The sequence below is a fragment of the Ochotona princeps genome, chromosome 21, assembly GCF_030435755.1.
Source record: "Ochotona princeps isolate mOchPri1 chromosome 21, mOchPri1.hap1, whole genome shotgun sequence".
NCBI classification, from domain to species: Eukaryota; Metazoa; Chordata; class Mammalia; order Lagomorpha; family Ochotonidae; genus Ochotona; species Ochotona princeps.
The window spans coordinates 22,681,979-22,694,543 of record NC_080852.1 but is presented as its reverse complement, the minus strand read 5'-3'; the positions used below and the strand labels follow the sequence as shown (position 1 = coordinate 22,694,543).

At 48.8% G+C, this 12,565-nt stretch overlaps 1 protein-coding gene across 1 annotated transcript in view; it reads left to right on the top strand.

Moving 5' to 3' along the window:
- CACNA2D3 (calcium voltage-gated channel auxiliary subunit alpha2delta 3) overlaps positions 1–11,177 on the top strand; it is a 714,521-nt gene extending 703,344 nt beyond the window's left edge. The window contains exons 35-37 of the mRNA XM_058678785.1: positions 8,938–9,050; positions 9,191–9,273; positions 10,760–11,177. Coding sequence (XP_058534768.1) covers positions 8,938–9,050; positions 9,191–9,273; positions 10,760–10,855 — 292 coding nt within the window. The 3' untranslated portion in view covers positions 10,856–11,177. The remainder of the gene's footprint in view (positions 1–8,937; positions 9,051–9,190; positions 9,274–10,759) is intronic.
- Positions 11,178–12,565: the final 1,388 nt, after the last annotated feature.

Here is a 12,565-nt window from a genome sequence, read left to right as displayed (position 1 = left end):
TAGCTCTTGCATTGCATTGAAGATCCTGGCATCTGTAATCATCAGGAATAGATTACTTATAGATTTTTCTCTTGGTGTAATCTTTGCCAGGTTTTATATCAGTGTTCTTCATAAAAGGAATTTGAAATATTCCTTCTTTCCTGTGCTTTGAAGCAGTTTAAGTATTTGAGAACTGCATGTGCCTGGACATGCTAAAATGATTCATCTGTGAATGTACCAGGGCCTGCTGCTTCTCGGGGTGAGCAGGTGCAGCAGGGTGGTCCTTTCTCCTGTTGAGGCTGCGCATGAGGTGGTCCTGGCCTCTCCACTCTTCACCTTCCCCACACTCCCTGAAGAGCATGGCTATATAGTCATTCTATTACATGTGCCCACTTTAAATTGCATCGGGACTTCAAGAATCATCCGAGGTTCACTCTCTATGCTCTGTGCGCCTGGACCTGCGCAAGGCATTCGCGTGCTTGCTGTGACGGTGTATGTTGGAGAACAGGGCATCTGCCGTGTATGAGAGGGATGGAGTTGGCGATCCACAGGTAGGTGAAAGACCAGCCGGTGGGCAGCACAGAGTAGGACAGGGTCCGTCTCAGGTCCAGAGTTGCGTGTGATTCGCTCACTGCCTTTCATGTCTCCTCTGGATAAAAGCTGTGCACTCTGCAGGATCGGCGTCTACAGCCATGGGGAAAGGCTACAGTCTCTGTTCAAACTGTCTTAGGATCTTACCGAACCCCATCATTTTTAAAGATAGAGTAATGCGCACCCATGTAATGAAGACCAGCCAACTGGATTCTCCAAAGGGGAAATCCTGTCCCTCTCTGGGGAGCCTCTTATCCCGGGCTCCTCCCATTCTGTCTCCTTGTGCCGGGCCAGCATTAGGCAAGTATCACACTCACTTTCGTCATCTGATCTGCAAAGCTCCCCTCTGAAGATAGGGCCTGGCCAGCAATCTCCCTTGGCAGGGGGGGCTGGCTTCAGACCATACTGCCTTTTTTCCTGGTAGGCCCTCCCCAGTCTGTAGTATAGATGAATGGGAAAGGGGGCTGGATTATTTCAGTTCCAGCACTGGATGCATCAAAATTGCTTCCCCTCTTTTCCCACCTCCCTGTCCCTGGAGGACCTAATTTATTTCCTGCGTTTTGACCCATCCGTGCTTAGCAAGGAGATCTGTGATTCTCTGTGGAGGCATTTCCCGCCTCGCCTCTTTTGGCCCCCAAGGCAAATGCAGCCCGCCACAGCGCTATGATGTCAGCCATGCTGCTGGGCCCAGCTGGCTGGAGGTGTGTTTTATGGAGTTCAACCCTGCACCCTGGGCCATAAATACACATTGTACACATAAATGTACAGCTAACATTGCCCAGGCCCCTCTGAAGCACCCTGTTAATAAGCAGACAGTAAGTCTTTAAAATATGGAAAAGCAGTTAATCTTTCCGCCGGCAAGTCCTTTGTAGGGGGTGGTTTGCCTCCGCCTCCGTGGAGCTGCAGGGCTTGTCAACTCCCAGGAGCTGGGAAAGAGGAAGTTGGCTGTGGGGTTTCATGGCAAATGTGGGTTTTTTTTGTTTGTTTTTTTTTTAAATCTCAATCTGTTGCCTGGGTTGTCATGGAGCGTCTGTATGGAGCGACCACCCCAGGACTGCCTTTAGGGAGCGTGGGGGGCGGCAAAGCAGCAGCAGTGCAGAGCTGGCGGCTGCAGGCCTGTGGCCTGGGGTGCCTGCATCCCGTGGCGTTTGGGCCTGCTGGGCTCCTGATTTCAGCCTCCTGCCCGTGAGCACTTCAGGCAGCAGGTGATGGCCCAGGTGTAGGGTTCCCCACCACCCCCATGGATGGACTGAGCCCCAGCTCCTGGGCATCTGCGGACTGGGGCAGCCGATGGAAAGTGGTGTTCTCTGCCTCTAGCTCTCCCCACCGGGATACCCCTGGGAATAAAGGAAAAAGAATAAAATGTGTTCAGCCATGTTTCCTCTAGAAGTTAAGTATCCTGTTGTTTCCTTACCAGTAAAATGAGCGTAGCTTTCTCTTACGTAGGTAGTTGCTTTAAGAATATACTTCCTGTCGCTGAGGTCCCGATCCTCGCCGTCTCTGGTGTGGCACTCAGTTGGGTAAGTGTTGTAAGACTGCAGGAATACACTCTCTTGGGGAGAAGTGCAGGACTTCGGATGCAGCTCAGGTTCTTGTGACAGGCACTGTCCCCGGTATTGCCCTGCTTCCTGAGTGGAGTGTGCACCCTTCCTGACCTTTATGCTCTGTGTCACCCCACACACTCTAGAGAAAGAAAACACTCAGACATCCACCTTGTCTGTGCTCACTGTGTGTGTACTGCCAAGTACTTATCCGACATGTCCCGGAGGGCAAGGAACAAGGAGGCTCCCAGGTTAAGATCCCCATCCCTTGTGTTGCCGAGCTCACTGAAGGTGGAGTGCTAGAAGGGGAACCGTGCGGGCATGGCAGAACCATCCTCCTCCTCCCTGGTGGTGTGTGTTCAGCATTCTGTTTACTTCCTTCCCATCTTTTCTTTCTTCTCTTGTTCTTGCCGCCTCCCACTCTGTGCCCCTACTCCCTGCCCCCCTCCCCCGACCCAACCCCTTTCTCCCTAATGCATGACGTGGCTAGAAGGACAAGGCTGGATGGCAGAAGATGCAGGGAGCCAGTAGACACTTGACTGGAGAGGTACAAGGGCAAGTCTGTAGTTGGCCTGTAGCCTGTTACGCCTGCTGAGAGACAGGGTAGAAGAATGGTTCTTGTTGGAGGGCTGATGGGAAGACAGCAGGTGGAGGAGTTTCCAGCCTGCAGAAGACAGGGCCCTGTGTGTCACACACTGAGGCTCAATGGTTAGTCTTCTCATTCCTTTTTCTTCCTAGGTTCTGATGATGCTAACAAGTACCTTCCCTTCTCATGTTAGAAAGCCCCACTTCTTTTTTCTGTTTTCCAGACTATCATTTATATTTATTCACCTGAAACATTCTTAGACTCATCTTAAATTCTGTCAAACTGAGATCGTTGTGAATTTTAAAATTAAAAATGACATCTTCAAAGTATGAATGTCCCTATCTGTAACCCCTGTAGTTCCCTTCAGTGCTTAGGTGGCCTGTGTATGTTTTTTACAGAGGTTTCACCATTGCCTTCATGAAGGCTTGTGTTTCACAGCGTTTATTCCTGAGCGTGTTAGTCATCACTGTATACCAGTAGTCTTTCTCTTGGCTTAAGGGCTTCTCATGGGTTCAGCCAGAGTCAGGCTGCTGTTCTGTGTATGGACTAGGTGCCTCATCTTTGTACTGAGTCGCATGTTACAGCGAGGGTTGTTTGTGAACACAGCGGCAGCTGTGCCCGACGAGCCTCCTTGGTCTTGCTCCCCGGCGGTGCTCTCGGTGAACATTGTGTTTCGGTCACGGCATTTGGTCTGCCCAGAATAGACAGTTCATGCCTCATCTTCAGAAATGTGTTCTGCATACCTCCACACATGACTGGCTGTAATGTTACTTTGACTTTTTTTCTTCTTAATTGGGAGTGTTAAAAGTTAGCTCATGTCAAGGTTTAGAAGGTTTTAAAAATTTTTATGTATGAGGGAGAGAGACTGTCTCCATCTTTATGACAGCCAGGACTGTGTCAGGCTGAAAACAGGAACAGGGGTGTCATTGCTGGTTTCCCGAGTGATGGAGACCCAGCCCCTGGCGCCATCACCTGCGGCCTCACAGGGTACGTTACCAGGACGCTGCATTGGAAAGCAGTGCTGGGCCATGACTTCAGGTACCCCCGATGCATGCCCAGCAGGGCCCTCACAGTGGGGCCAAACCTCCACTCCCTTTTAAAACAGTCTTTCAGATCAGCTTTTGTGTGCACCAACTATCTTCATGTTTTTATGTGATTTGACTCTTGTACTGTGATCATTATAGTCACTGATTGGACACACCTGAAGCTGTGCTGGGCAGTCAGGTGCACCCTTAGCCTTGCAGAGAGGACAGCGGGTTAGAGACTCTGAGCAGAGGTGAGCATGCAGAGAAAGAGGCCAGTGGTGTCCCTGCGGGCACAGATCTAGCTGGAGTGGATTTATAGGAGCGGGGTGATCAGGAACGGGGTGGGGCAGCGAGAAGCCACCTTCTGGGAGTTGCACTGAAGCACAGGGAATGAGGACACACAGGAGATGATGGCATGGTTGCCACCCAAAGGGTTAGGCTTCTTTTCATTGCTATCACTAAAATATCTGAGGAATTACTTGCGGGGGAAAGAAGTTTTTTGTTTAACTTTGGATTTGTGCAGTGCCACACTGGGCAGCTACACAGTGTCTGCTGAGGGCTGTGCACAGCACACGTGCAGAGAAAGCAGCCTGGGCTGAAGCAGCAAGCAGAGAAGCCAGGCGCCACTCCTTCCTAGGACATGCTCCGAAGACCTGTGCCAGGTCAGGTGACCACACGTAATCCCTTGAGCTAAGCCTTTGGGGACCAAGTTCCCAAGACCTAGGTCTTTAGACAGTAGTTTGGGTGTTCATCAAACTACAGCACAGGAGCCAGCAGGTAAGGGAGACTCTTTCATCAGTATCTCCTTGCAGAAGCCTGAGAGATGGGCTTTAGGAGGCGGCCCTCAATACTCACTGCAGTGCAAGACGGGACAGAGGAAGAAGGGCTCAGGTTATGTTTCCAACTTCTTGGTTGGAAAACTAAGTGAACTTTTTCCCCATTGAGAGTATGAAAAGTTAGACCGTACACATTTGATTCTGGCTGTTTCTAAATTCTCAAGGAATCATGATGAACTGTGCTTTTTAAAAATATTTCTTATTTCTACCATTGACTTATTTTGGTTATTCTAACTATTCTAGTACTGAGCAATATGCTTTCTGTTCAAGTATACTCTAGTTCCTTGTATTTGAGAAGAGATCTTCCATCTGCTGGTTTAGTCTCGTCATGATCACAGCAGCCAGCACTGGGCTAAACTGAAGTGCCAGAAGCTCCATCCAGGTGTCATGTAGGCCATCTGCTACTGCCTTTCCAGGTGAATTAATTGGAAGGTGGAACAGAGATGGAGCATGCTGGACTCAAACCAGCACTTGAAGGTGATGCGCATGTCACCTAACAGCTTAGCCACCCCTCTGAACACCATTTAGTCCATAGAGTTACATACAGAGGGACAAAAGGAAGACTGGGGAAAAGCTTATTTCCAGTGGGGAGGACAGTGTGGCGGGAGCAGCAGCGACCAGGGCGGGCCGGCTCCTGGAGCACCCCCATCTCTAGGGTCTGGAGTTCCCTTTCCTGTTCCTAGGGACCTGGGGACACGAGGTTTGCTGTTGTCAGGAGCTCCTCAGTAACTCTGCAGCCAGCAGACGGTGTAGTGTGCTGCAAGGGTATTTTATATCAAAATAGGAGTCTGAGAGCGGCCGCTGGCTGCTGACTGCCCCTCCCTCAGCACATCTGTCTCGTTTGCACCATTTTCTCTGACATTGGAGGACCGTCGATGCTACTGAGACTTGACTGAGAACCAACTGGCCACTGCAGCAGCTGAAGAACAAGAAGCTACAGGCTTGGCTGGAGCTACACGTGCAGCCAAGTCAAGTGGACAGGAAAAGCACAAGAAGCTTCTGGAAGCACTTTTTCTGAGACCTGCTGGCCATCCGGCCGGGCCCACAGGTACCAGGGTAGACTTAGGAGCCGGTTCCGTGCCCTCTTCTGCAGTGTTTGAGCTTAGGTGTGGATCAGTGAAGGAGCTCGCGTCAGTCACCCACGCTGAGGGGCAGCCACCAACTCGCGGCTTGCTCTGAACTTACCGACGGGCTTCAGGACGGTTTCCAATGTCAGATTCAAAAATGGTGGTTAACTGGGTTTGACAAGACACCTTGTGTTTTTATTTTATGATTTAGACCAGAAGCTGCAGTGACCATGCTACCATGATTCTGGGGCAGAGGCAGTTCTGAGCTTGAGGAGTGAGCCAGCCTCTGCCGCAGAGGGCACGGGGCACCCTGTCCTTGGGGCAGCAGGGCCGGCCACACTGCTGGGGCCACCCCTCTGAACACCATTTAGTCCATAGAGTTACATACAGAGGGACAGATAAGCAAAGGTAAGGAAATTGCACCTCCTAAACAGTAATAGCCAGGGATAGAACAGGACGAGAACAGGAGTGCGGGCACTTGGACCCACTTCTTGCTCTAATGCCTGATGAGCAGGAAGCTGGATTAGAAGGGCAATAACTGGGACCAGAACCAGCACCAGCACGCATAGGGGATGCTGGCATGCAGGCAGCCGCTTAACCCAGTAGGCTGGCCCCTGAATAACACTTTCAAAAGATGATCTGCACTGGTCCGTCTGGGCATTTCTATTTGTATTTTATAACCATCACATACCTAACACTTCATATCTTGTTACTGCATTGTACTGTTTTCTAGTGTCAACTAATTTATTATATTTTAATCTGTGTAATACTATTGCTTTGCTTGTACTGTTTATCATAAGCAATTTTCTAGTATACTTTCTCCCTTTGCATGTCATTGTTTTAGGAATGTCTATGGCAAACATCACAATCTTGTCATTTTAGAAACCCAGCTTAGGAGGCTTTCAGATATGTCACTCTATTATCTTGGATTCATTAGGTTCTCAATTTTTAGATTCTAAACAACAGGTTTTTATAGTAAATTATTCTGTCTTTCTCTGGAGAGAGGACCCTTTGGTCCATTACCAACTGCCAGGATAGTTTTCATTCTCTTTTCTTTGAAAGATTACATTAGCAAATTATCTTGGATCTTTTTCCTTGATTGCTCTAGTTTTGTTCTTCAGAGAGCTGTGCGATCTTGGTTTGCACTTTTCTTTGGTGCTTGTGACGCACCTTATCTCAGACGGGCTCTCCCTACGGTGGTAGGCGTAGTTCGTTATGAGCATAACTGGCGGAGCGATATCCTTGCACAGGTGAGAAGAGCTATAGACCTGCAGCGTGCCTTATTGCCAGCAGTGGGTAAAGACAAGGACCGTAACTGTAAGTCTCAGACACCAGCCTTGAAAATTCTAAACAGGATCCCCCACTAAATAGAGGGATTTTCTTTGTTGCAACCTTTGTTTTTTTAAGATTCATTTATTTTTATTACAAAGTCAGATATACAGAGAGGAGGAGAGACAGAGAGGAAGATCCTCCGTCCGATGATTCACTCCCCAAGTGAGCCGCAACGGGCCGGTGCTGCACCGATCCGAAGTCGAGAACCTGGACCCTCTTCCAGGTCTCCCACACGGGTGCAGGGTCCCAAAGCTTTGGGCCGTCCTCTCCTGCTTTCCCAGGCCACAAGCAGGGAGCTGGATGGGAAGTGGAGCTGCCGGGATTAGAACCGGCACCCATATGGGATCCCGGGGCTTTCAAGGCGAGGACTTTAGCCGCTAGGCCACGCCGCCAGGCCCTGAGAGTGAGTTCTTTCTTTAAACCTATGTAATTTTTAGCTGACTCACTAGAGGAACCAGTGAAGCTCTTCCGGGTCTCCCACACGGGTGCAGGGTGCCAAGGCTTTGGGCTGTCCTTGACTGCTTTCCCAGGACACAAGCACAGAGCACAGTGGGAAGTAGAGCAGCCGGGATTAGAACCAGCACCCGTATGGGATCCCGGGGCGTTCAAGGCAAGGACTTTAGCCTCTAGGCCACGCCGCCGGGCCCAATGAGAGGCCGTTTCTAGCCTCCCAAATGAGCACACATGTCCCCCGTCAAATATTTTTGTCAATGGGGATGCCTGTGGCCTACAGGGGGCTCCAGTCTTCCACTCGTCATTCCTCCATCAGTTTTAGGGGGTCATAGAGCCAGATGCCCTTCTGGTTTTTTTTTAAAGATTTATTTATTTTTATTACAAAGTCAGATACACAGAAAGGAGGAGAGACAGAGAGGAAGATCTTCCATCCGATGATTCACTCCCCAGGTGAGCCCCAACGGCCGGTGCTGCACCGATCCGAAGCCGGGAACCAGGAACCTCTTCCAGGTCTCCCACGCGGGTGCAGGGTCCCAAGGCCTTGCCCATCCTCGACTGCTTTCCCAGGCCACAAGCAGGGAGCTGGAGGGGAAGTGGAGCTGCCGGGATTAGAACCGGCACCCATATGGGATCCCGGGGCGTTCAAGGCGAGGACTTTAGCCTCTAGGCCACGCTGCCAGGCCCTGTTGCAAGCTTTTAGTAAACCATTTACTAAAAGTTTGCAACAAAGATGAAACCCATGGAGAAATTGCTAGGCTGGATTCTATTGTCTAATCCATTTCAATGCAATGATATACCAGCTACAGACTGATCATATCACATAACTTTTTCTAAGTGTTTATCCAGCATTATTGGTTCTGCTAGGACACAGGGCATTGATTTTTCCAAAGCCAATACTAATTGTTCTTATGGGGGCACTGTCGTGTCCTGTCAGTGCATTGGATAACATCCTCTCGATTCCTCTAACTGCTTCCTCTAGAGAGTCAGAGTTGCAGCACACACCTTGGATTTGGACAGAATCACAACTGTCTACTTAGTATTAATTTCATCTGAATGTTCTTCCTCTACAGAGGCAGGGACTGACCTGCCTCTCTTGTCATTAGTGTTTCAGTCCCTGTTTGAGGGACAATGAAACTCCGACAGGAGAATATCAGATGCATCTGCTGTGTTGGAGATCTAGCAGAAATTACGCAACAGCTGACCTCTTGAATCTCAGAAGCCCATTTAGCATGCATGGGTTCAAGACCCAGGTCCAGCTCATGTGCGCTGTGAGCGGCTGCAGTGATGGCAGAAGCACTTGGGTTATGGAGTTGCTGGCTGGGGGCTAGCTAACAGAACGGGAGCTCACTCTGTCTACTCTAATTTCCTATTGTTTTCAGTCCCCACCTCTCTAAGGTGTGTTCCTGCCTGCTAGTCATAGTGAAGGGCCACAGGCAAAAAGGTCACTTGAGGAGACCAGTGTGACATTTACTTTACGAAGCAGCACAGGCAGCTGACCTTCACGGGCTCACTGCGTCTCTCCCGCAGGTCCTTCGTCATCCAGCAGATCCCCAGCAGCAATCTCTTCATGGTGGTGGTGGACAGCAGCTGCCTCTGCGAGTCTGTGGCGCCCATCACCATGGCGCCCATCGAAATCAGGTATATCCTTTTGTGCAGAGGTCCAGCCGTGGCTGGGGGCACAGCAAGGAAACCTAGGTGGGGGAGAGAGACAGAAGTTGGTTCAGGGAAGGAACTGCCCAGAGTCTGAGATCCAGGAAAACACGCCTTAACTACAGTCAACATAACGAATCCCTGAAGTGCGAGCGTCTGAAGGCCCAGAAGATCCGCAGGCGTCCGGAGTCGTGCCATGGCTTCCACCCCGAGGTAAGACGGCAGCCAGCCTGTCCTCCCAGAGGCTGCGCGGAGATGCTCGCAGGCCGGCAGGGGACGCCTTGTCTTGAGCAGAGCCGGACTCAGCCTTCTCCCATCACATCCCACACGCTCCTTCAGCAAACATTTCCACTTCTCTTACCTACTTGGCACGCCCTGTAGTTACGTCCACACTGTGGCTCTGACCAAGCTGGAGTTAAGCTACAGAGAACAATGTTATGGCCACTTTCACAAACGGCTCTGTAAAAATAATAGTATCAGTTTATACAGATAGAGTAATACCTAGGAGCTATTTTATTACTCACCTAAATCTGGGATTGGGTCACCCTAATAACACTAGAGGCAAAAAATTTTGATGTCTAAAGATGTAAGTTGAAATAGAGAACTAATTACTACCTGGAGAGTGAGTGAATGCCTCTTGGAATGAACACTCAGGTGGCTCTGGTGGCATTTTCGCCTTTAAGCAGACAGGAGCCGGAGCTGTCCGAGCACAGGGCGCACGTCAGCACGCTGCCAGTCGCTCCCCAGGCGTGATCACTTGCCTCTGTTCAGAAGACAGTGATGTCTACTACAGCTGGATGCTGGGGATGTCAAGAAAGGCTGTAGTGAATATGCAAATCAGCCGTGCACTCAGACAACCAACTGGAAAGCTTCTGGAGTTACTAGAATAAAGTGGTTGCTGGACATAAGGTAGAAACTAGTTTCTTTTCAGAAATAGTGGGATGAGGTCACGGGGGAGATAGGAGACTATTTTACCCTGTAAGTAAAATAGTTACTGAAACCAAAGATCCAATTCATTTTATATAGAAATTACAAGTGACCTATAGAAAAAAATAACAAGACCAATAGGGAATTTATTTGGTACATATACATATGTACAATAACATATAAATTATATATATGTACCGAATAAAGTCTCATAAAGTGTTCCTTCAAGTATGACATAAACCCCATCCAGGGATCCTCCCCGGCGCTGAACGGGTAACAACAGAATACCTAGCTACAGTCTAGCCGTGCAACCTCTCTTCTGGACATCATCAAAGCCAGTACCACTAGTTGCTAAGGAAATGACTCGCATAAAGCACAACTTGAGTAATAGTTTGCAGACCCTGCCAGCAGCTCTCAGCATCCTGGACGAAGGGAGCACGCTGCGTCCTTCTGTTTACAGCAGCAGCTCTCTTCTCCCAGTGAGGCCTCTACAAAGGCTTTCCTAGCCAAGGCCTTAGGTGGACTCTTCTGTTGATATCCTGAGGCCCAACATGTGCCTTTCTAGTAAGATTCCAGCAGATGCCTTTTCCCAGTAGTCCCTTACCTGCTGAATGGTTTGCGTAGTGCTGTGCAAAGAGCTGATGTGCTGCCAAGGGAAGTCCAGTCTGACGTGGTGACACGGGTCCAGGGCCAAGGGCTGTGGGCAGAGCGGTGTGGCCTCGACGTCCTGGAACCCATTTGCTCTCTCTCCGCCCGCTGCCTCCCCCTGCAGGAGAACGCCAGGGAGTGTGGTGGCGCTCCGAGTCTCCAGGGCAGCACAGCCCTTCTTCTGTTCCCTGTGCTGCTGCTGCTGCTGCTCTCGAGGTGACCCGGAAGAGATGTACTCTTGGCATGCTAAATCATGGATAAACTGTGAACCAAAATATGGTGCAACATAGGAGACATGAAATATAGTCCGACCATCAGCATTTCATGATTTTAAACTGTGCGTGATATAAACTCTTAATGACATGTTGACAAAAAAAGTTACCTTTTTACTTTGCTGGTCATGCAAAAGTGAGTTTGCTACATGATAATCACCTTCCATCAGAAATGGGACTGCAGGTGGCAGGCAGGGCCCCTTCTGCTCGAAGCCCACTGAAACCACTTTAAAACTGTGCACTTTTTCAATAAAGTATATTAAAATCATAGTCTCACTGTCTGGATTTTTATCATCTCGTTCCCACCAGCAATACAAACTTAGAAACTGCATGGAGACCCCGTTTCAGAAACCATTCAAGGAGGGTTGCCGGCAGAACCTTTGTTCTACAGTAGATTCCAGATAAACATTTAACGACTATTTAGATGCTACACACTCAGGTATAAAAATATTTACAGAAGTAAATCAAATATCCTCTACATGGAAACTCTAAATTTTATGGAACCAAACTTCAACAGAAATCGTAATCTGTATGAGAACACGAGCCCTTGTGATAGTCCAGTGTGTAACCCTTTGGGAAGAGATAAGAAGTCCTAACTCGGGGCGTCGCCCTGAGCAGGCCTGGGGGACTGGGAATGAGGAGTAAGCTTAAGGCTTGAGCGTCTGCCTTCCAGCTTTCCCCATGAACAAAAGATGAAATTGGATCCCAAATAGCCTAAGATGTGAAACTACCCAGACCTGCAGGCATTCCTGAAACACTGGATCTTGATCCAAGGAAAACAGACTCCGTTCGATCACGGTTCCCAAATGAAAGGGAGTCATTTCCACGGTTAGGTAGAGAATGCCTTCCATTTTACGATACACATCTAAGAGGGAGCTGGAGAATACTAGCAAACTCTCTTAGGGCAGCCAGGATAATCTGACCTTTTAGAAACAGGTGTTTCATTCTACTTCATAATACAATGTTCCAACATTCATAGAAATAACAGTACTACGTTGTTAAACCTCTTTAAATCACAGTGCCTGCAGTACATTCTCAAAAGAACAATCCTGTAACATGCTATTCTGACCAAAACTTGACAACAGTGGGCCCTTTTGCTATCGTTCATTTCTTTGCACTAAGTAAACATGGGAGTTCAACTGCTACTTATACAAATATCAAAATGTATTCAAGTTACATTGGCATATTAATATCAGATGTAAGTCAGACAGTTCAGGTGGACTGAGATGTCTACCACACACCTTACCTACATGAAGTCATGCATGTAAAGACATCCATGGCCAGGGGAAAATCACCTTTGAATATTGACAAAGTTGGAATGATCACAGAACTAAATGGTTTGCATGATGAGAAAGCATTCATCTTATAATGGCGTTCTAAGCAAAATGAACATCACATTCCCTCTATTTCTAAAAACCTGGTGGCCATAAGTCATATGTTATAATAGTAATGACACAAAGCATTTAGAATTTCACCTTCAGATCCTGTGAAAATGTCTGGGCCATCATGACAGTAGAGCGAGGCCACACGGCCTCATCCAGAATCACAGCCAGGTCACACTTAGCAGGTGCCTCAGATGCTCAGTGCCTGTGGGACAGCCTGGCAGCCAGACACCCCATGTCTCCGTGTGCACACCAAATACGTTCCTCCAAACTAAC